This window comes from Oncorhynchus clarkii, chromosome 4, assembly GCF_045791955.1.
Source record: "Oncorhynchus clarkii lewisi isolate Uvic-CL-2024 chromosome 4, UVic_Ocla_1.0, whole genome shotgun sequence".
Lineage (NCBI taxonomy): Eukaryota > Metazoa > Chordata > Actinopteri > Salmoniformes > Salmonidae > Oncorhynchus > Oncorhynchus clarkii.
Window position 1 is genome coordinate 9,511,115 of NC_092150.1, and position 24,475 is coordinate 9,535,589.

Here is a 24,475-nt window from a genome sequence, read left to right on the forward strand (position 1 = left end):
GTCATTCCACATGCAGACAGCTGTTGCCTAGTCTCTGGTCATTCCACATGCAGACAGCTGTTGTTTAGTCTCTGGTCATTCCGCATGCAGACAGCTGTTGCTTAGTCTCTGGTCATTCCGCATGCAGACAGCTGTTGCCTAGTCTCTGGTCATTCCACATGCAGACAGCTGTTGCTTAGTCTCTGGTCATTCCGCATGCAGACAGCTGTTGCCTAGTCTCTGGTCATTCCGCATGCAGACAGCTGTTGCCTAGTCTCTGGTCATTCCACATGCAAACAGCTGTTGCTTAGTCTCTGGTCATTCCACATGCAGACAGCTGTTGCCTAGTCTCTGGTCATTCCACATGCAGACAGCTGTTGCTTAGTCTCTGGTCATTCCGCATGCAGACAGCTGTTGCTTAGTCTCTGGTCATTCCGCATGCAGACAGCTGTTGCCTAGTCTCTGGTCATTCCACATGCAGACAGCTGTTGCTTAGTCTCTGGTCATTCCACATGCAGACAGCTGTTGCCTAGTCTCTGGTCATTCCACATGCAGACAGCTGTTGCCTAGTCTCTGGTCATTCCACATGCAGACAGCTGTTGCCTAGTCTCTGGTCATTCCACATGCAAACAGCTGTTGCTTAGTCTCTGGTCATTCCGCATGCAGACAGCTGTTGCCTAGTCTCTGGTCATTCCGCATGCAGACAGCTGTTGCTTAGTCTCTGGTCATTCCACATGCAGACAACTGTTGCCTAGTCATTCCACATGCAGACAGCTGTTGCTTAGTCTCTGGTCATTCCGCATGCAGACAACTGTTGCCTAGTCTCTGGTCATTTCACATGCAGACAGCTGTTGCCTAGTCTCTGGTCATTCCGCATGCAGACAGCTGTTGCCTAGTCTTTGGTCATTCCACATGCAGACAACTGTTGCCTAGTCATTCCACATGCAGACAGCTGTTGCTTAGTCTCTGGTCATTCCGCATGCAGACAACTGTTGCCTAGTCTCTGGTCATTCCGCATGCAGACAACTGTTGCCTAGTCATTCCACATGCAGACAGCTGTTGCTTAGTCTCTGGTCATTCCGCATGCAGACAACTGTTGCTTAGTCTCTGGTCATTCCGCATGCAGACAACTGTTGCCTAGTCTCTGGTCATTCCGCATGCAGACAACTGTTGCCTAGTCTCTGGTCATTCCGCATGCAGACAGCTGTTGCCTAGTCTCTGGTCATTCCACATGCAGACAGCTGTTGCCTAGTCATTCCACATGCAGACAGCTGTTGCCTAGTCTCTGGTCATTCCGCATGCAGACAGCTGTTGCCTAGTCTCTGGTCATTCCGCATGCAGACAGCTGTTGCCTAGTCTCTGGTCATTCCGCATGCAGACAGCTGTTGCCTAGTCTCTGGTCATTCCACATGCAGACAGCTGTTGCCTAGTCATTCCACATGCAGACAGCTGTTGCCTAGTCTCTGGTCATTCCGCATGCAGACAGCTGTTGCCTAGTCTCTGGTCATTCCGCATGCAGACAGCTGTTGCCTAGTCTCTGGTCATTCCGCATGCAGACAGCTGTTGCCTAGTCTCTGGTCATTCCGCATGCAGACAGCTGTTGCCTAGTCTCTGGTCATTCCACATGCAGACAGCTGTTGGTTGTTGTTCTTGGAACTCTATGACAATGGTGGATTACCGGTTGTGACATCATAAAGTGATATAAGAGAGATAGTCTTGGCCCCAAAATCTTAGTAAAGATGGAGGCTGGGAGGGGGAACACATTGGTTGTGCCCCCAAACAATACACTGTTTCCTATAGTACACTACTTTTGAGTAGGGAACAGGGTGCCATTTGGAATTAATCTTACCACAAAGGAATACCGGAGAAAAGCATACGCCATGTTGTTATAAACTTTTTTTTTTAACACACGAGGAATATGAACTTAACATTTGAATCCCTTTTAAACAGCATAGTACATGTTCATTAATAATATCCAAAAATCATACAAAAAGTTGGAGTGAAACTACAGAGCACATTGCACAGTATTTTTTAAAGTTATAAAATCATAGAAAAGTTCTGAATATTATACAGGTGCAAAGTAGCAGGAGTTCATGGCAATTCACTGCTCAACATCCCTGATCATGTAAAACTGGGGGCGTTTCACACTGAGAACTCTTCTAAAAAAGGCACCACGGTTAAAGTCTGAACAAGGCATACAGAGAGCCAAGGCCCTCACAGACCAAACCTCCATACAAACACAGTCAAACCCCCATACAAACACAGTCAGAAAGAGTTGTGCTCGTTGTACAAAGAGGCAATCTTGCACAATATAATACATACAATCTTTGGTATCTGCAATACAGTGTATGAGCTGTAAGCCAACAGCGTGTACGGTCAGCTTTTCAACTATTATTGTCACTCGTTCAGAGCTCCATACAAGGACTTCAAATGTGCCAGAGTCCCTCGTTGGACCAAAACCAACATGCACTGGATGAGAAATGAGAGAAAAGAATGTACTTTTGTTTCCCTCCATCAAATCCATAAAACAACCTTACAAGATTGCGGTTGGACAACTTAAAACCAGGAAACAAAACAAATCCACAAAAACAACCACACACAAAAAAAGCCAACAACTCAGCTAAAGTCAAGACAAGCTGAGGCTGGAGAGAGATCCTTACATGGGCTAAGGTCTGAAACGTGTACAAGCCATCAACTGACTATCCGGGTTCTTGATTCCTCCCTCTGGAAGCTCATTGGAAGGGGTTCGAGGGGTGGGACCTTTGAGCCTGTCCGCCAATGAGCTTAGAGAGGTGTTAAGGAAATTAGGAATCAAGGACAGGAGGGATTAAGATTATCACTTGTACACTTTTCAGCCACAGCGTATAAACACAACTTCGTAAAGTACCTGAAGATCTAGCTTGCTTTTACGTACATAAAAATATATTTGAGATTCTTATCACAAATTCATTTTTGTTTACATAGAAAAATAACTATTCCCTGTGCTGAGAACAAAGACATTTTCCTTTCATTTTTTGGTTCCTGCCACTGTGGCCAGTTCCCACTTCATTCAGAGAGACTTGCTAAAGTTACATCAATATGGACTCATAGTGACAATTCAACAACATTATCTAATGAAGCGTTGCCCAACCCTCTAATCAGGCTTCCCCAGACGTTTCACATGGTTTTAACCCTAAAATGGCACACCTGACACCATTAGTCAACTAATGGAATCAGGTGTGCCAGTTTATGGCTAAAACTAAACAATGTGAAACGTCTGGGGGGGGCTGATCAAGACAGACAGTCCAGGGTAGTTGAATGGAAGTTCTATGGTCAGCTTCTAGTCTCCATTCGTTGCTATGGAGTTGGTTTTACTCGCTCTTCAGCCTGTCACTCTTCCCGTTGCTCTGGTTGGCCAGTTCCCTCAGCTTCCTCCTCTTCAGGTATCCGGTGCGTTGGGCTCGGTTCATCCTGGCCCCGAAGTAGATGACCAAGTTAATAGGCACCAGGACAGTGGTCAGCCAGCCCTGAAGACAACAGAGGACCAGGTTAATAGCCACCAGGACAGTGGTCAGCCAGCCCAGTGGCAAGAGGTTAGTTAGCACTCAGTGTGGACATACTATACAAAACATTAAGAACACATGCTCTTTCCATGACAGACTGACCAGGTGAATCCGGATGAAAGTTATGATTCCTTATTGATGTCACCTCTTAAATCTTCAAACATCAGTGTAGATGAAGGGGAGGAGACGGGTTAAAGAAAGATCGTTAAGTCTTGAGACATGGATTGTGTGTGTGCGCCATTCAGAGGGTGAATAGGCAAGAGAAAAATATTTAAGTGTCTTTCAACGGGGTATGGTAGTAGGTGCCAGGCACACCGGTTTGAGTCCAGAACTGCAACGCTGCTGGGTTTTTCCTCGCTCAGTTTTCCCGTGTGTATCAATAAGGGTCCACCACCCAAAGAACATCCAGCCAACTTGACAACTGTGAGAAGCAGTGGAGTCAACATGGACCAGCATCCCTGTGGAACGCTTTCAACACCTTGTAGAGTCCATGCCCCAATGAATTGAGACTGTTCTGAGGGCAAAAGGTGGAGGTGCAACTCAATAGAAGGTGTTTAATGTTTAGTACACTCAGTGCATTCGGAAAGTACTCAGACCCCTTGGCTTTTTCCGCCTTATTCTAAAATGGATTAAATAGTTTCCCCCCCTGCAATACCCCACAATGTCACAACTAAAAACGGGTTAGACATTCTGTAAATGTATAATAAAAATAATTTAAAAAACACATTTACAGTGCCTTGCGAAAGTATTATGCCCCCTTGAACTTTGCGACCTTTTGCCACATTTCAGGCTTCAAACAAAGATATAAAACTGTATTTTTTTGTGAAGAATCAACAACAAGTGGGACACATTAATGAAGTGGAACGACATTTATTGAATATTTCAAACTTTTTTAACAAATCAAAAACTGAAAAATTGGGCGTGCAAAATTATTCAGCCCCCTTAAGTTAATACTTTGTAGCGCCACCTTTTGCTGCGATTACAGCTGTAAGTTGCTTGGGGTATGTCTCTATCAGTTTTGCACATTGAGAGACTGAAATTTTTTCCCATTCCTCCTTGCAAAACAGCTCGAGCTCAGTGAGGTTGGATGGAGAGCATTTGTGAACAGCAGTTTTCAGTTCTTTCCACAGATTCTCGATTGGATTCAGGTCTGGACTTTGACTTGGCCATTCTAACACCTGGATATGTTTATTTTTGAACCATTCCATTGTAGATTTTGCTTTATGTTTTGGATCATTGTCTTGTTGGAAGACAAATCTCCGTCCCAGTCTCAGGTCTTTTGCAGACTCCATCAGGTTTTCTTCCAGAATGGTCCTGTATTTGGCTCCATCCATCTTCCCATCAATTTTAACCATCTTCCCTGACCCTGCTGAAGAAAAGCAGGCCCAAACCATGATGCTGCCACCACCATGTTTGACAGTGGGGATGGTGTGTTCAGAGTGATGAGCTGTGTTGCTTTTACGCCAAACATAACGTTTTGCATTGTTGCCAAAAAGTTCAATTTTGGTTTCATCTGACCAGAGCACCTTCTTCCACATGTTTGGTGTGTCTCCCAGGTGGCTTGTGGCAAACTTTAAACGACACTTTTTATGGATATCTTTAAGAAATGGCTTTCTTCTTGCCACTCTTCCATAAAGGCCTGATTTGTGCAATATACGACTGATTGTTGTCCTATGGACAGAGTCTCCCACCTCAGCTGTAGATCTCTGCAGTTCATCCAGAGTGATCATGGGCCTCTTGGCTGCATCTCTGATCAGTCTTCTCCTTGTATGAGCTGAAAGTTGAGGGACGGCCAGGTCTTGGTAGATTTGCAGTGGTCTGATACTCCTTCCATTTCAATATTATCGCTTGCACAGTGCTCCTTGGGATGTTTAAAGCTTGGGAATTGTTTTTGTATCCAAATCCGGCTTTAAACTTCTTCACAACAGTATCTCGGACCTGCCTGGTGTGTTCCTTGTTCTTCATGATGCTCTCTGCGCTTTTAACGGACCTCTGAGATTATCACAGTGCAGGTGCATTTATACGGAGACTTGATTACACACAGTTGGATTGTATTTATCATCATTAGTCATTTAGGTCAACATTGGATCATTCAGAGATCCTCACTGAACTTCTGGAGAGAGTTTGCTGCACTGAAAGTAAAGGGGCTGAATAATTTTGCACGCCCAATTTTTCAATTTTTGATTTGTTCAAACTTTTTTAAATATCCAATAAATGTCGTTCCACTTCATGATTGTGTCCCACTTGTTGTTGATTCTTCACAAAAAAATAAAGTTTTATATCTTTATGTTTGAAGCCTGAAATGTGGCAAAAGGTCGCAAAGTTCAAGGGGGCCGAATACTTTCGCAAGGCACTGTACATAAGTATTCAGACCCTTTATTCAGTACTTTGTTGAAGCACCTTTGGCAGCAATTACAGCCTTAAGTCTTCTTGGGTATGACGCTATAAGCTTGGCACACCTGTATTTGGGGAGTTTCTCAGATTCTTCTCTGCAGATCCTCTCAAGCTCTGTCAGGTTGGATGGGGAGCGACACTGAGCAGCTATTTTCACATCTCTCCAGAGATGTTTGATTGGGTTCAAGTCCGGGCTCTGGACTATGACGGGCAATGACGTTCAGATACTTGTCCCAAAGCCACTCCTGCGTCGTCTTGGCTGTGTGCCATTGTCTTGTTGGAAGGTGACCCTTCATCCCAGTCTGAGGTCCTGAGCGGTCTGGAGCATCAAGGATCTCTGTACTTTTCTCCGGTCATCTTTGCCTCAATCCTGACTAGTCTCCCAGTCCCTGCCGCTGAAAAACATCCCCACAGCATAATGCTGCCACCCCCATGCTTCACCGTAGGGATGGTGCCAGGTTTCCTCCAGATGTGGCACTTGCCATTCAGGCCAAAGAGTTCAATCTTGGTTTCATTAGATAATCTTGTTTCTCATGGTCTGAGAGTCCTCTAGGTGCCCTTTGGCAAACTCCAAGCGGGCTGTCATGGCCTTTTATTGAGGAGTGGCTTCCTTCTGGCCACTCTACCATAAAGGCTTGATTGGTGGAGTGCTGCAGAGATGGTTGTCCTTCTGAAAGTTTCTCCCATCTCCACAGAGGAACTCTGGAGCGCCGTCAGAGACCATTGGGTTCTTGGTCACCTCCCTGACCAAGGCCCTTTTCCCCCAATTGCTCAGTTTGTCCGGGCGGCCAGCTCTAGGAAGAGTCTTGGTGGTTCCAAACTTCTTCCATTTAAGAATGGAGGCCACTGTGTTCTTGGGGACCTTCAATGCTGCAGATATATTTTGAAACCCTTCCTCAGATCTGTGCTTCAAAACAATCCTGTCTTGGAGCTCGATGGACAACTCCTTTGACCTCATAGCCTGGTTTTTGCTTTGACATGCACTGTCAACTGTGGGACCTTATATAGACAGGTGTGTGCCTTTCCAAATCATGTCCAATCAATTGAATTTACCACAGGCAGACTCCAATAAAGTTGTAGAAACATCTCAAGGATGATCAATGAAAACAGGATGCACCTGAGCTCAATTTAAAGTCTCATAGCAAAGGGTCGGAATACTTCACGAATGCACTGTACACAGAGGGTGCATTCATTATTCAGTGACGTGAAGCAAAATACTTCTACATGACAAACAGAAGAAAACGTACACAAACTGGGAAGGACTACCTCGACTTGTCCAAAAAGAAACGTACATTTTAAGGGAGATTTTTTTTTGGGGGGGGGGGTCCGTACCATTACAGCGTGGGGGAAGTAGCCGTTGGTCTGGCCCTGCAGTCCGATGGTGTTCAGCTCCGCGGCCACATAGCGCTCAGGGGTGGGCTTGTCCAGGGTGGGCTTCTTGATACGGGTCATCTTGGTGGCCACAAAGAAGGGCAGTACACTCTAGAAAACAAAATATGCAAGAGAGAGAGAAAGTTTAGCTGAAAATTAAACAATGTATATACAGCAACAGTATCCACGTTAAAAACACGACTTGAGACCTGTTGAGTTAGTGTTTCCCAATCTGGGACCTGGGAACCCAAAGGGGTACACATTTAGAATAGTTGAATCAAGTGTATGAGTGCTAATGCAAAAACAAAACAAACGTTGGGTCCTCAGGACCAGGATTAGATTGAGTTTTGTGGAACTGCAGGGCTGCACGGTGTAGCCATAGCTAGCTTTGTAGAACTGTACGGTGTAGCCATAGCTAGCTTTGTGGAACTGTAAGGTGTAGCCATAGCTAGCTTTGGAGAACTGTAAGGTGTAGCCATAGCTAGCTTTGTGGAACTGTACGGTGTAGCCATAGCTAGCTTTGTGGAACTGTACGGTGTAGCCATAGCTAGCTTTGGGAACTGCACGGTGTATCCATAGCTAGCTTTGTAGGTGTAGCCATAGCTAGCTTTGTGGAACTGTACGGTGTAGCCATAGCTAGCTTTGGAGGTACGTGTAGCCATAGCTAGCTTTGTGGAACTGTACGGTGTAGCCATAGCTAGCTTTGTGGAACTGTACGGTGTAGCCATAGCTAGCTTTGTGGAACTGTACGGTGTAGCCATAGCTAGCTTTGGAGAACTGTACGGTGTAGCCATAGCTAGCTTTGTGGAACTGTACGGTGTAGCCATAGCTAGTTTTGTAGAACTGTACGGTGTAGCCATAGCTAGCTTTGTAGAACTGTACGGTGTAGCCATAGCTAGCTTTGTAGAACTGTACGGTGTAGCCATAGCTAGCTTTGTAGAACTGTACGGTGTAGCCATAGCTAGCTTTGTGGAACTGTACGGTGTAGCCATAGCTAGCTTTGGAGAACTGTACGGTGTAGCCATAGCTAGCTTTGTGGAACTGTACGGTGTAGCCATAGCTAGCTTTGTGGAACTGTACGGTGTAGCCATAGCTAGCTTTGTGGAACTGTACGGTGTAGCCATAGCTAGCTTTGTAGAACTGTACGGTGTAGCCATAGCTAGCTTTGTGGAACTGTAAGGTGTAGCCATAGCTAGCTTTGTGGAACTGTAAGGTGTAGCCATAGCTAGCTTTGTGGAACTGTAAGGTGTAGCCATAGCTAGCTTTGTGGAACTGTAAGGTGTAGCCATAGCTAGCTTTGTGGAACTGTACGGTGTATCCATAGCTAGCTTTGTGGAACTGTAAGGTGTAGCCATAGCTAGCTTTGTGGAACTGTAAGGTGTAGCCTGTCGTGGAAATTTCCTCTATTTACCAAATCATGAGAGCAAACCACACACAAGTCAGAGTTAGTTATCACAAAGTCCATCTTTAATTATATGAGCTCTATCACAACCCTGTGACTCTCAGATCAATTCAGTGTCTATCAATGAATTCTCTGAGAGTCCCTTACACATTGCAACTGAGATCCTTTATAGCAAAGAGACACATAGCCAGACAGCATAGGCATAATTCATCGTTCAGCTTTGTCTCCTAAACTATGTTATTTTCTCAAACTCAGAACCATAAACCAATCCTCCATATCAACAGCCATATATCAAATCCATCCTATCTTGACAAGATCAGAGACACATTGACTGGCACACAGACATTGTGGAGCCAAGAGATACACGCTTGACCTCTCCCCGGCCCAAGTAACTTAGTTCTGACAGAGAACAGATACTGCAACCCCGCCACAGTATTATACAAACACATTCTGATGAGAAGTAACTTACAAACATATGATGAATATAAAACATCTTACCCATGTTACCAACTAATTCTGATTATTCTCCAACAAGCCATAGCTAGCTTTGTAGAACTGTAAGGTGTAGCCATAGCTATCTTTGTGGAACTGACGGAGAATAAGTCCTACGGAAATAAGTAGTGAACAGGGTCATGTTTTGTATGCAAACGTTGTAGAACGTGGTGCAAACATTGCCGATAGAAATTCCATGAATAGAGCTGATCCCTTATCATATTCTACCTGCTAGAGAGGCATGTTTGTTTTACATAACACAATTGTACCTGAACGTTGCCCAACGTGGTGTCCTGCTGAAAGTGGCCCAGGTAAACAGGAAGAGTTCCTACCTGGACAATGATTCCCTTGGCCTTGTACTCCTCCTGAAGTCCACGAGAGAAGAAGTCCACAAAAGCCTAAAAGGTACCAAGAGATATTATCATCATCATCATCATCATCATCTCAATTAGGATGTGACAAAATACATTAAAAAAAAAATAATACTTCAAATCAGTTAATGAACAGGTCCACTTACCAACCAGGAATTCACAAAATGGGACAAACACCCAATTGAGACTCTACATGCAGAATTCTGCAAAAATATACTTTGTGTACAATGGAAAACCCCAAACGATGCAGAGCAGAATTAGGCCAATACCCGCTAGTTATCTACATCCAGAAAAGAGCTGTTCAATTCTACATCCACCTAAAAGAAAGTGATGCACACATTCCACCACAAAATCCTCACCTACAGAGAGATGAACCTAGAGAAGAGTCCCCTCAGCCAGCTGGTTCAAACCAAATTTTGAGAAAGCAAAAATAACTATTTGACAGGGAAAGTATCAATAAAAAAAAGAGCAAATTGGAATGCTATCTGTCCCTAAACAGAGAGTACATTGGCAGAATACCTGACCATAGACTGACCCCAAATTAAGTCAAGGGACTGTCTACAGACTGACCATAGCCTCGCTGTCTTCGAGAGCCACGTCTGCCTGTGTCCACTGCTCACAAAATGAGGTACAAACTGAGCTACACTTCCTAACCTGCCAAATGTATGACCACAATAGAGACACATATTTCCCCACAGAACACAAACCCATAAAGACTTTGAAAACAAATCAAAACATTGATAAAGTCCCATATCTGTTAGGCAAAATGCCAGTGTGACATCACAGTAGTAAGATTTGTGGCCCGTTGCCATGACAAAAGGCTAACCAGAGGAGCACAAACATTGTAAATACAACCAATATCTGTATTTATTTTCCCTTTCATACTTTAACACTGTACATGGCCAATAATATACCATTTGAAATGTCTATATTATGTGTAAATGTTTACTGATTGTTTATAATTTGCTTTGTAAACATATGTTTCCCCATGCCAATAAATCCCTTTGAATATGAGAGAGAGCGCCCCCTACTGAACTACAGCTGGAGAACCAAAAGGTTTCGCTATATGTAACAAATCCTACTATGGAACATTTTATAAACACGTGTTGTATCTGTCGGTCTGCGGGTGGTGCAGGTCTGTATACAGAGGTCTATGAGTGGCCCTTGCCTTGGAAGAGGAGTATACAGTGAGGAGTGGGACAGGGTACATGCCACTAGCAGAGGAGATATTGAGGACCACACCTTTGGACCTGAAACACACAAAACAAAAAAAGGGGATGAGAGGACTTTCCTCTTGTTCTGCTATGGCGCGCTGGAAGGTGCCGTGGTCTGTTTGTCAGAGTACAAGCAGACTAGTTCCACTGTAAACTGCCACACACAGTAATCAAAGTCACTGTGTGGGTTGCCATGGCAGTCGCTTGCTGACGTAGTTTGTGCCCCTGTTGCTGCAGTGATGTAGTGAAAATGGGGTTGGTTGGCCCCTCACCTTTCCATTGGCCCAGAGATCCCATGTGATTCGTCCGAGCCAATCCGAGGGCGCACTTTGTGCGAATTGAAAAACAGCTGGTCAGAATGGGGAACAAAGAAAGAGGGCTAGAAAGAAGGAGGGGAGGCGCAGCTGGGTGGTGGGGGAGCTGGGAGAAGGGGAAGGCGAAGCTGGGTGGTGGGGGAGCTGGGAGAATGGGAAGGCGCAGCTGGGTGGTGGGGGAGCTGGGAGAAGGGGATGGCGTAGCCGCAGCTGGGAGAAGGAGCTGTGTTTTAGTGTATCCTCTGGATAACACCCTTGGTCTCCTGTTCTAAACATATCAAGCCCGTCTTCATATCATGGTCCTTCTAATAGAGCACATTTAGGCTTTTCTGATGTAGGTTCCAGCATTGGAATAGCCTGAGTGCCACAGCCCGTTTCTGCCCTCTTGCAAACTCTTTATGGATTTAGAGTGACAAGGAGTGGAATGATCGCTCAGACTAGTACTCACACCAGCATTAGAGGGAGGTGGGTGAAAAAAAATCAACCACTCAGGTTGACAAAGGATTTTATTTAGAATTTATAGTTTTATGGTGAAGCACCGCATTGTCATGACAAGAATTTGACTGAGACGTAAAACCCCATAAAGAACTGCCTCAGAATACCTAGTTTGGCACTAAGGCAAATAAAAACTGAATGTACGTTTCTTTATGAAATGTGGCAACAGCACTTCTAAAAAAGGAAACCAACTCACCTCTGAACCATTCTGGGCAGGACAAGACGGGTCATCTGAAAAGGCAAAGGTCAACTCCTGAGCAACAGGTCAACGATCTGACAGAACAGGTCAGGAATCAGTGGCTGCAGATCACACTTTATGCAAATTTCCAGACAAAATTGATTGGACAAGAAAGTTGTCTCTAAAAAAAAATACTGTCATTTAAAGTTATACAGGACCAGCGATGAACTTTAGATCCCACTACAGATTTACCCCAGTGGCATTATGGGAGATGTATGGCACACTGGTACATTTCAGCCACATGAGAGGCAGGGCGAGAGAGAAAGAGAGAAGGGTAAGAAAAAAGGGTAAGAAGGGTAAGAAAGGGTAGTCTATGGGTGAACAATGACAGTTGTGTAGTTCACCGCTGCTCTGGGAACCTGCAGGAGGCACAGCAGCAACAGTGAAGGAGGAGAGGAAAGAATGGGTGGGTGAAGAGGAAGAGAAAGATGGACGCCCGTCTACATGCCGTCTGTGCCAGTGATACCAGCGTGTCGTCAAGACGTCGTCTTACCACTGAAAACCCTGAACTTTGCCTCAAAGACAGAGTGCACAGCGTCACTGATAAAATATATACTAGATGATAAATCTATGGTATACATATACACTCAGAACTGCTCCAGAAACGAGAGAACTCTTACCTGGCAAACAGAGGTCATGTTGACATTGATCATGTTGGTGATGAACTAGAATGTAGAAGAAAAACATTAGTTTAAGTGTAAAAACTCCTCTCAAACTTGAATAATTTCAAACAGTTTTCAAAGTGGTTCTGAAGAGCCAAAACAGGTCCCAGTTGTGTACTACGTCATTAACTATGCGTTACCAATTTTGCAAATAGTGTGATATGTTACGAATTTGTTGTGCTTAAGATTCCAGATTGCATCTTTAAATCATTCCGAATGCAAACAGTCTTAGTTTATTTTCTACAGATAAAGTAACGCTAGGAACCTTCCGGAACTTAACTGGTTTCAAAAGGTGTCAGTCCCCCTGAAGTAACTGATGGTGAGCCCATGCTTCACTCACAATTTTTTTTAAAATTATTATTATTATTATTTTTTATAAATACTCACGTTGTCCAGGTCAGGAATATGCAGGAAGTACTCAGGGTAGGGATAGGAGATTCCAACATTGTTCACTGTTGAATAATTGTTTTTATTTAAAAGCAGACGAGACCATAGTTATTGGCAATAAATAAATTAAAAACTGCCGCTGTTACACTTTAAAGCCACCAGGGGGCAGCATGACCTTATGAGAGCAAGGTGTTCATAAAAAGTGCACACAACCACACCTTAAACTGGAAGAGCAAGCCAAGCAGCACATGTACTTATGGGCTCTGACACAAAGAACAATGGTCTTGTCTGAAAGTGACAGTCACACAGCAAGAATGTGGACTGACGGAGAGTGACATCTGAAAACTAATCAACTCTGTAGGTACATCCTAAGGCGTACTAGTAGGCGGTTCATTCTGAATGACCACACTGAGAATAGAGTAACACTTCTACTGTTTTAGGGTCACAACTCCAGGACTGACTGCATCTTATTTTCTAAGGAGTCAAAGTACAGTCCATGGACCAGCGGCAGGACAGTCCATGGACCAGCGGCACGACAGTCCATGGACCAGCGGCACGACAGTCCATGGACCAGCGGCACGACAGTCCATGGACCAGCGGCACGACAGTCCATGGACCAGCGGCACGACAGTCCATGGACCAGCGGCACGACAGTCCATGGACCAGCAGCACGACCGGACAGTCAAATTACATTTTATTTGTCACATACACATGGTTAGCAGATGTTAATGCGAGTGTAGCGAAATGCTTGTGCTTCTGGTTCCGACAATGCAGTAATAACCAACGAGTAATCTAACCTAACAATTCCAAAACTACTACCTTATACACACAAGTGTAAAGGGATAAAGAATATGTACATAAAGATATATGAATGAGTGATGGTACAGAACGGCATAGGCAAGATGCAGTAGATCTGTCGAGTACAGTATATACATATGAGATGAGTAATGTAGGGTATGTAAACAAAGTGGCAGTTTAAAGTGGCTAGTGATACATGTATTACATAAAGATGCAGTAGATGGTATAGAGTACAGTATATACATATATGAGATGAGTAATGTAGGGTATGTAAACATTATATTAAGTAGCATTAAGTAGCCGACAGTCCGTGGACCAGCGGCACGACAGTCCAGGGACCAGCGGCTCGACAGTCCAGGGACCAGCGGCTCGACAGTCCAGGGGCCAGCGGCTCGACAGTCCAGGGGCCAGCGGCTCGACAGTCCAGGGACCAGCGGCTCGACAGTCCAGGGACCAGCGGCTCGACAGTCCAGGGACCAGCGGCTCGACAGTCCAGGGACCAGCGGCTCGACAGTCCGTGGACCAGCGGCTCGACAGTCCAGGGACCAGCGGCTCGACAGTCCAGGGACCAGCGGCTCGACAGTCCAGGGACCAGCGGCTCGACAGTCCAGGGGCCAGCGGCTCGACAGTCCAGGGACCAGCGGCTCGACAGTCCAGGGACCAGCGGCTCGACAGTCCAGGGACCAGCGGCTCGACAGTCCAGGGACCAGCGGCTCGACAGTCCAGGGACCAGCGGCTCGACAGTCCGTGGACCAGCGGCTCGACAGTCCGTGGACCAGCGGCTCGACAGTCCGTGGACCAGCGGCTCGACAGTCCGTGGACCAGCGGCTCGACAGTCCGTGGACCAGCGGCTCGACAGTCCGTGGACCAGCGGCTCGACAGTCCGTGGACCAGCGGCATGTGTTGTTAAACAAGTGTAAACAAGCATGCCACCATCGTATCAGTATGTGCTGCTGGGAATTTTTTTTTTTTTTTTTTTTTAAACTGACACGTTTACCTCGGTACAACAAAATGTGCAATGTCAAAAGTGTGCGCGCGCGAGTCGTTTATCTGTGTAGATTATGAGACCGATTTCAGTATGTGGTTTGTGAGGATATTTTGTGAAACAGATGAGAACGTGGTGTGTTGAAGTTGTGGTACACAGAGCGAGGAACACCTACCCAACACTCCGATCTCCAGGCCTGCCAGTCCAGCTTCGATCTTGGGGTAGATATCCGACAGACCAAAGTCCACAGCGATGGTCTTGGTCTCCACCTTGTATTGCTCCTCTGTAAACAGTTGATGTTAACGGTGGGACATTAATACAATATTCCATTAATGATGAGCAGTACATATTGGAGGAGAGATTTATATGGTTGTCTGGCTGTGTTTCAATGCTTTCCTTATCAGTTATAGTTTTAGTGCAGACAGGAGGCAGCAAAGCTAACTTTGCGTTCTAATGTTATGTAGAGACAACCTGAAAAAAAAAAAAAAACGCCCATCAAGTAGTCTCCACTTCCTATGGCCTACATACTCACACATTCATACGTTATCATCAGTCAGCCCATTCACTGATTGCACTAAGCACGTTCCATGTCCCATCCAACAGGAGATCGATCCCTCTTTCAACAACAAAAATTCCATTGAAAAAAAAAAAAATGAAATCATCAGTATGAAAATACACAACTTTACCGACTCAAACAGGAGTGGGCGATGTATACAAACCCCCCAAAAAAACCCTCCTTTCCCACTTCTCCTTTAACACTCTTGCCGCAATTAGATTGTAGAATACTCATTTGTCTGATGTGCGCCCCGGTAAGATACGAGAGAAAAATTCAGGGGGATGTGCCAATCACAGAGAGGGACATTTCTGAACACAGCCAGGAGTCACCACTGCTGGATAAGGGGTGACATTTTAGTACAAGCCTTGGACAGATACCCATACATGGCCAAAAGTATGTGGACACGTGCTCGTCGAACATCTCATTCAAAAATCATGGGCATTAATATGGAGTTGGTCCCTCCTTTGCTGCTGTAACAGCCTCCATTCTTCTGAGAAGGCGTTCCACTAGATGTTGGAATATTGCTGCGGGGACTCGTTTCCACTTCAGTCACAAGAGCATTAGTGAGGTCGGGAACTGATGTTGGGCGATTAGGCCTGGCTTGCAGGCGGCTTTCCAATTCATCCCAAAGGTGTTCGATGGGGTTGAGGTCAGAGCTCTGTGCAGGCCAGTCAAGTTCTTCCACACCGATCGACAAACCATTTCTGTATGGACCTTGCTTTGTGCAGAGGCATTGTCATGATTGTAACAGGAAAGGGCTGTCTAGAATGCCATTGTATGCTGTAGCGTTAAGATTTCCCTTCACTGGAACTAAGGTGCCCGAACCATGGAAAAACAGCCGCAGAACATTGTTCCTCCTCCACCAAACTTTACAGTTGGCACTATGCAGTCGGGAAGGTAGTGTTCTCCTGGCATCCGCTAAACCCAGATTAGTCAGTCGGAATGCAAGATGGTGAAGTGTGATTCATCAATCCGGAGAATGAGTTTCCACTGCTCCAGAGTCCAACGGCGGCGAGCTTTACACCAATTCCGCTTGGCATTGCACATGGTGATCTTAGGCTTTTGTGCGGCTGCTCAGCCATGGAAACCCATTTCATGAATCACCCGACGAACAATTATTGTGCCGATGTTGCTTCGAGGCAGTTTGGAACTCGGTAGTGAGTGTTGTAACGGAGGATACTATTTTCTTTACGCGCTACAGCACTCACCGGTGACGTTTGGTAAGCTTGTTTGGTCTATCACTTAGCAGGCTGAGCTGTTGTTGCTCCTAGACATTCTCACTTCACAATAACAGCACTTACAGTTGACCGGGGAAGCTCTAGCAGGGCATCCTGATGGTGCCATGTTGAAAGTCACTGAACTCTTCAGTACGGGCCATTCCACTGCCGATGTTTGTGTATGGTGATTACATGGCTGTGTGCTCGATTCTATACATCTGTCAGCGATGGGTGTGGCCGAAACAGCTGAATCCACTCATTTGAAAGGGTGTCCACATACTTTTGGACACGTGGTGTACAACGCAGGCCTGCCCACGCAGACATCTTCATCTTCCCACACACCGTGCCCTCAACCCGACAGCTTTTCATGACGATCTGAAGGGATTCCAGGCTTCCACAGACAGGAGTGTGTATCCCCATGTTATATACAGTTCCTGTAATGATGTACAGGCTAGCCTTTAGTAAAGGCTGGGGAATCTTTTTAAATTTTACATGTCAGCAGACCTGGCGCGCGCGCGCACACACACACACACACACACACACACACACACACACACACACACACACACACACACACACACACACACACACACACACACACACACACACACACACACACACACACACACACACACACACACACACACACACACACACACACACACACACACACACACACCAAATCAAATTGTCTTGGTTACATACACATGGTTAGCAGATGTTAATGCAAATATAGTGAAATGCTTGTACTTCTAGTTCAGACAGTGCAGTAATATTTAACAATCACACACACCTAAAGGGATGGAATAAGAATATGTACATATAAATATATGGATGACCAAGCGACATAGGCAAGATGCAGGAGATGGTCAAATACAGTATATACACATCTACATATATACACATGAGATGAGTAATGCAAGATATGTAAACATTATTAAAGTGACGTTATTAAAATGAATATAGTGATCCACCCATTAGCATTGGGATGACTGCCAGACAGTCAGAAAGAGGTACACACACACACACACACTTACCAAGCTGCCTGGCAACGTCATCCAGCTTGTCCTGGGAGCGACTGATGAGCATCATGGCAAACCCTTTTCCAGCAAGCTGAGAAGGAGGGGCGAGAAGACGAGGTATACCTGAACACCACCACTCCAGTATACCTGAACACCGTCACACCAGTTACTGAACACCGCCACACCAGTTACTGAACACCGCCACACCAGTTACTGAACACCGCCACTCCAGTTACTGAACACCGCCACTCCAGTATACCTGAACACCACCACTCCAGTATACCTGAACACCACCACTCCAGTATACCTGAACACCACCACTCCAGTTACTGAACACCACCACTCCAGTATACCTGAACACCACCACTCCAGTATACCTGAACACCGTCACACCAGTATACCTGAACACCGCCACACCAGTTACTGAACACCGCCACACCAGTTACTGAACACCGCCACACCAGTTACTGAACACCGCCACTCCAGTTACTGAACACCGCCACACCAGTTACTGAACACCGCCACACCAGTTACTGAACACCGCCACTCCAGTTACTGAACACCGCCACTCCAGTTACTGAACACCACCACTCCAGTTACTGAACACCACCACTCCAGTTACTGAACACCACCACTCCAGTTACTGAACACCACCACTCCAGTTACTGAACACCACCACTCCAGTTACTGAAGACCATACTGAACTTGAATGGGAGACTCAATAGGAATCAAGCTACGCTGTTGCACGGGCCAACTACTACGTCTTGACTGGGAGAGAGAGACCTGTAGCACGGGCCAACCAACTACCACGTCTTGACTGGGAGAGAGAGAGAGCGGTTGCACGGGCCAACCAACTACCACGTCTTGACTAGGAGAGAGAGACCTGTAGCACGGGCCGACCAACTACCACGTCTTGACTGGGAGAGAGAGAGCGGTTGCACGGGCCAACCAACTACCACGTCTTGACTGGGAGAGAGACCTGTAGCACAGGCCGACCAACTACCACGTCTTGACTGGGAGAGAGAGAGCGGTTGCACGGGCCGACCAACTACTATGTCTGGGCTTTTACTACTACTCTAAAACACATGGCCCAATGACAAGGGTTCTCCAACTCAACATGGAACTCTGTGTGTGTGAGGAACTGAGTAGAAGCCTGGGAACCACTGCTCTTGTGTGTTTTTCTATGGAGGAAATTAAATAATGGGCCCATGCAGGAAACTCACCTTCTCTGCATAGACTTTCCCGATTCCGTCTGTGGCTCCCGTCACAACTGGAGATTAAAAAAAAGAGAAAATGGGGAGGAGAGGTCAGTACAGAGAGGCCGGTACAGAGAGGCCGGTACAGAGAGGCCGGTACAGAGAGGCCGGTACAGAGAGGCCGGTACAGAGAGGCCGGTACAGGGAGGCCGGTACAGGGAGGCCGGTACAGGGAGGCCGGTACAGGGAGGCCGGTACAGGGAGGCCGGTACAGAGAGGCCGGTACAGAGAGGCCGTTACAGAGAGGCCGGTACAGAGAGGCCGGTACAGAGAGGCCGGTACAGAGAGGCCGGTACAGAGAGGCCGGTACAGAGAGGCCGGTACAGAGAGGCCGGTACAGGGAGGTCGGTAAAGGGAGGCCGGTACAGGGAGGCCGGTACAGGGAGGCCGGTACAGGGAGGCCGGTACAGGGAGGCCGGTACAGGGAGGCCGGTACAGGGAGGCCGGTACAGGGAGGCCGGTACAGGGAGGCCGGTACAGGGAGGCCGGTACAGGGAGGCCGGTACAGGTTCTCATAACATTTCAGCCTGGTGCCAAATCACTATACACCACACTTCAAACTGTATGGACTGCTAACATATAGTGGGGAATATATGACATAACCAATATATTGGGGGTCTAACATACTGAACAAAAATCACCACCACATGCAACTATTGCTACGATTTTACTGACTTAAAGGTCATATAATGATATCGGTCAAATGAACTGAATTAGTTAGGTCCTAATCTATGGATTTCACAAGACTGGGCAGGGGTGCAGCCTGGGAGGGCATAGGCCCACCCACTGGGGAGCCAGACCCAACCAGTCAGAGGTTTTCCCCACAAAAGGGCTTTATTACAGACAGAAATACGCCTCAGTTTCATCAGCCATCCAGGTGGCTGATCTCAGATGACCCCGTAGGTGAAGAAGCCGGATGTGGAGGTCCTGGGCTGGCATGGTTACATGTGGTCTGTGGTTGTGAGGCTGGTTGGACATACTACCAAATTCTCAAATTGTGTTGGAGGCGGCTTATGGCAGAGAAATTAACATTCAATTCTCTGGCAACCACTCTGGTGGACATTCCTGCAGTCAGCATGCCAATTGAACTCTCCCTTAAAAAGTTGAGACATCGGTGGCATTGTGTTGTGCAACAAAACTGCACATTAGTGGCCTTATTGTCTCCAGCACAGCATTACCTGGGTAATGATCATGCTGTTTAATCAGCTTCTTGATATGCCACACCTGTTAGGTGGATGGATTATCTTGGCAAAGGAGAAATACTCACTAACAGGGATGTAAGCAAATTTGTGCACAACATTTTAGAGAAATAAGCATATGGAAAATGTCTGAAATCTTTTATTTCAGCTCATGAAACATGTGACCAACATGTTATATTTTTGTTCAGTATACATTAACATGAAGTGTCCTCATGCAATTCCTGTCAAGGCTTTCAAAAGAAACTCATTGCAGAGAAAATTCCTTTATCTTAGCTAAATTGTGACGCCATAATTTCTGGTCAGACTGCTTTTCGGATGATCAAAACAGCAACAGTGGAGCAACAGAGTTTCCACAGCACTGGAGCCTTCACAGCACTGGAGCCTTCACAGCACTGGAGCCTTCACAGCACTGGAGCCTTCACAGCACTGGAGCCTTCACAGGTGACTGGAGCCTTCACAGGTGACTGGATGGCAATCGGTTCAAATAGAACATCTGTGTCAACAGCAAATCAGTCAAGGAGACACACCCAACAACGTTATTAATCCACATGACAACGCACAAACGTGGAACTGAAAGAAAATAAACTAGTATAAATTCTACAACGTTATCAATAAGCTACGCTGACTCATTTTAAAACGAGGCCTCTTGACAAATGGTCTTTACAGTTGGCTGAAGAGAAAGGTCTATTAAACGAGTGGTTATAACAAAGACTAAAGACAGCGGAGCCCAAGCAGGATAGGTGGATGTACAAGGAGTCCGGACTGATGTTCTAGTGACATTCTCTGCTCTCCTTGTCAGGAGGGAGCACTGCTATTTTTAGACAGCTTCTGCCCTTCACCCCCTAGTCCCTGCCTGACTGATCAACACACACACACACACCTCTCGCTACCCAAAGCCATCAGATGCAGGATGTTCAGGGTGGGAAGTGGGTACCAATGCTTACCATCACCCCACCCCAAAACCATCATGCACCATGAGTAGCACTGTAGCAGAGGAACCAACCCACAGATGATGAAAGATTCATGCAGGCAGTAGCCATTATTATCTAGCACCGAGCTGGAGGGGGGGGGGGGGGGGATGACGAACAAGAAGCACAAGAGGGAGGGAGAGCAGGGATCCTAGGGGTGGCTAAAAATAGAAAGAGAGCAGAATAATGAGAAGAGGGAGAGGGAAAGTGAACAAAAAAGGAGGGAGAGCACAGCACAGAGTGAAAAGAGAAGCAGAGTCCCTGGCCATCTTAAGAATTAAAACACTCCTGGGCAGAAAAGCATCAATGGGCAACTTGACTGTATCACATCAGGTTGACAAAAAACAAAACAAAACAAAAATGACAAAAAAAGTGGAGTCTGAGGGATGGAGAGAAGGAGGGTATTCACAAGATGGAGAGGAGGAGGGTATTCACAAGATGGAGAGGAGGGTATTCACAAGATGGAGTTAGAGAAAGAAACACTATGTTAACAGTCCATCCCTCTACAGGAAAAACAGACAGAGTGAGAGACAGAGAGAATTCAGGGCTCCCTGAAATGATGCAACGTATATTGATCCCATGTCTCAACGCATAGGGTGCAAATCAGTGTGTGTGGAATGATGTTACATTTCAGATGTACTTTTATCACCTAAAATGGTGGACCGCGTTTGACCCGGGTCCAATATAGTAGCAACTGCTAACGACTGCAACAAACACAAACTGGACAGTTTCATCTCAATCTCTTCCTTCAAAGACGCAAATCATGGACACTGACAGTTGTGGCTGCTTTGCGCGATGTATTGTTGTCTCTACCTTCTTGCCCTTTGTGCTGTTGTCTGTACCCAATAACGTTTGTACCCTGTGTTGCTACCATGCTGTGTTGTCATCTTAGGTCTCTTTCTGTTGTGTTGCCTCCATGTTGTTGTTATGTTGTGTTGCTACCATGTTGTTGCTGTTATGTTGTGTTGCTACCATGTTGTTGCTGTGTTGCTACCATGTTGTTGTTATGTTGTGTTGCTACCATGTTGTTGTTATGTTGTGTTGCTACCATGTTGTTGCTGTTATGTTGTGTTGCTACCATGTTGTTGCTGTGTTGCTACCATGTTGTTGTTATGTTGTGTTGCTACCATGTTGTGTTGTTATGTTGTGTTGTTATGTTGTGTTGCTACCATGTTGTTGTTATGTTGTGTTGCTACCATGTTGTTGTTATGTTGTGTTGCTACCATGTTGTTGTTATGTTGTGTTGCTACCATGTTGTTGTTATGTTGCTACCATGTTGTTGTTATGTTGCTACCATGTTGTTGTTATGTTGTGTTGCTACCATGTTGTTGTTATGTTGTGTTGCTACCATGTTGTTGTTATGTTGTGTTGCTACCATGTTGTTATGTTGCTACCATGTTGTGTTGTCATCTTAGGTCTCTTTATGTTGTGTTGTCTCTTGTCGTGATGTGTGTTTAGTCCTATATTTTTTATTAAATTAATTTTGTATTTTTTATCCCAGCCCCCGTCCCCGCATGAGGCCTTTTGGTAGGCTATCATTTTAAATAAAAATGTGTAGTTAAATTTGTAGTTAACTAGTTAAATAAAAGGTTAAATACATTTAAAATATACCTAAGTAGCACACTAGAGGGAATAGGGGCCATTTCAGACCCATTCATAAACTGCTATAGGGAATAGGGGCCATTTCAGACCCATTCATAAACTGCTAGAGGGAATAGGGGCCATTTCAGACCCATTCATAAACTGCTAGAGGGAATAGGAGCCATTTCAGACCCATTCATAAACTACTAGAGGGAATAGGAGCCATTTCAGACCCATTCATAAACTACTAGAGGGAATAGGGGCCATTTCAGACCCATTCATAAACTGCTAGAGGGAATAGGGGCCATTTCAGACCCATTCATAGACTGCTAGAGGGAATAGGAGCCAGTTCAAACCCATTCATAAACTGCTATAGGGAATAGGGGCCATTTCAGACCCATTCATAGACTGCTATAGGGAATAGGGGCCATTTCAGACCCATTCATAGACTGCTATAGGGAATAGGATCCAGTTCAAACTGCCCCATTGTGTTGTACTCTTGTGAAATGGAATAAAACAATAGATGAAAAAGATGCAGGAAAATCCTTCATTCAACAATTCCACTCGTCAACCCAGAAAGGAACATTGTGTCCAAACTTCTCATTGTTAAAATTCAGTCACACACACACACACACACACACACACGAAGAATGGTTAATTCCCCTCACGTGAGGGGAGAGTTACGTCGGTGACAATCCTCACAGAAAGGGGCAAGCAGCCGTGAGTGATATCACAGCAGCTGACGCTTCTCTACTGGGAGGACAGAAACAATGACAACCATGTGGGGGGGAGGGGTTACTGTGTGTGGATCCATAGAGCCCTTTTTAAGTGTTGAATTGAAATGTAGAACGCCTCATTGGCACGAATGTTTCACTCCCATCTTATCTACCTTCAAGATACAGAAAATTATCCTAAATGCCATTTTGGCTCAATGATGCCCCGAGTGGGGAGGGCATCAGTTGCACTCAGCGCAGAGTGCTGCACATCACGTAACAGAGGTAGCTGCTGTATATTGACGTTCCCCCCCTCGGCCGCACAGCGGAGCTGCCCCTGCCGCAACAAGCTGAGCTCTTCCCTTCACAGACCCCTTATGGCTACCCAGTCGCATCAAGCAACCTGGAAAACACATAGGGTCTCAGGAAACTGAAAACACATACTGTAGCCTGGAGTCTCATGCAACAGAGATTCTTTAGACCTTGTCAAGGAATTGACACTGAAAAGGGGGGTGGGGGGGGGGGGGTAGAAAACAATATACATGGCTGTATACAATATAGCATGCATGGCTGTATACAATATAGCATACATGGCTGTATACAATATAGCATACATGGCTGTATACAATATAGCATACATGGCTGTATACAATATAGCATACATGGCTGTATACAATATAGCATACATGGCTGTATACAATATAGCGCTGTAGCAAATTAAATATGGGTACCAAACTACAAGTGGATCCCTGTCTCTGTGAGGAGAAGCGAGCCTCTCTCCTCTCATTACATAAACTGTCCCACCCATCAACAATCCACCCCCTCCCGAGAGAGGAGTGTGTGGTGGGGAGGGTGAGGGCTGCAGTAGAAGAGCCAACGTGCCCTCCATCCACCACCACCACCACCCTCTCAGACACACGCTGCTTTAAATAGCAGGAGAAGAAGAAAGTCACATGGGCGAACAAACAAAACATAGAAGAAAAAAATACTGCAGAGAGAAAATACATCTTATTAGAGTCTACTTCAGAGCCACACAGGACCAAAAATAGCATCTATATTTAGGTCACAAAAATATAGAAAAATCAATAGTTTATTTTTCTTCACATCTCAACTCAAGGAAACTCTAGGTCAACTTGTAGCTTTCTAATCCCCCCCCCCCCCCCCCCAATTGATGCCTAGTTAGTGCATTGAAAGAATCTTTAATAAGTTGACATCAATAAATAGGATTTCATTTCAAATGATAACATACTGTAACTGAAATAAAAACAATCAGAACAGGCATTCCTTTAAGAATTATTTAACTGTAGCTGATATATCAA

The 24,475-nt window shown here is 45.6% G+C and overlaps 1 protein-coding gene across 1 annotated transcript in view; it reads right to left on the reverse strand.

The window, feature by feature from the left end:
* Nucleotides 1-1,862: 1,862 nt before the first annotated feature.
* The window catches only part of LOC139406426 (very-long-chain 3-oxoacyl-CoA reductase-A-like), a 28,571-nt gene continuing 5,958 nt past the window's right edge, over nucleotides 1,863-24,475 (reverse strand). The window contains exons 2-11 of the mRNA XM_071148985.1: nucleotides 18,663-18,709; nucleotides 17,455-17,530; nucleotides 14,820-14,927; nucleotides 12,862-12,926; nucleotides 12,433-12,477; nucleotides 11,771-11,805; nucleotides 10,720-10,801; nucleotides 9,513-9,578; nucleotides 7,248-7,397; nucleotides 1,863-3,485 (exon numbers count right to left, since the gene is read on the reverse strand). Of these exons, the coding sequence (XP_071005086.1) occupies nucleotides 3,330-3,485; nucleotides 7,248-7,397; nucleotides 9,513-9,578; nucleotides 10,720-10,801; nucleotides 11,771-11,805; nucleotides 12,433-12,477; nucleotides 12,862-12,926; nucleotides 14,820-14,927; nucleotides 17,455-17,530; nucleotides 18,663-18,709 (830 nt within the window). The 3' untranslated portion in view covers nucleotides 1,863-3,329. The remainder of the gene's footprint in view (nucleotides 3,486-7,247; nucleotides 7,398-9,512; nucleotides 9,579-10,719; nucleotides 10,802-11,770; nucleotides 11,806-12,432; nucleotides 12,478-12,861; nucleotides 12,927-14,819; nucleotides 14,928-17,454; nucleotides 17,531-18,662; nucleotides 18,710-24,475) is intronic.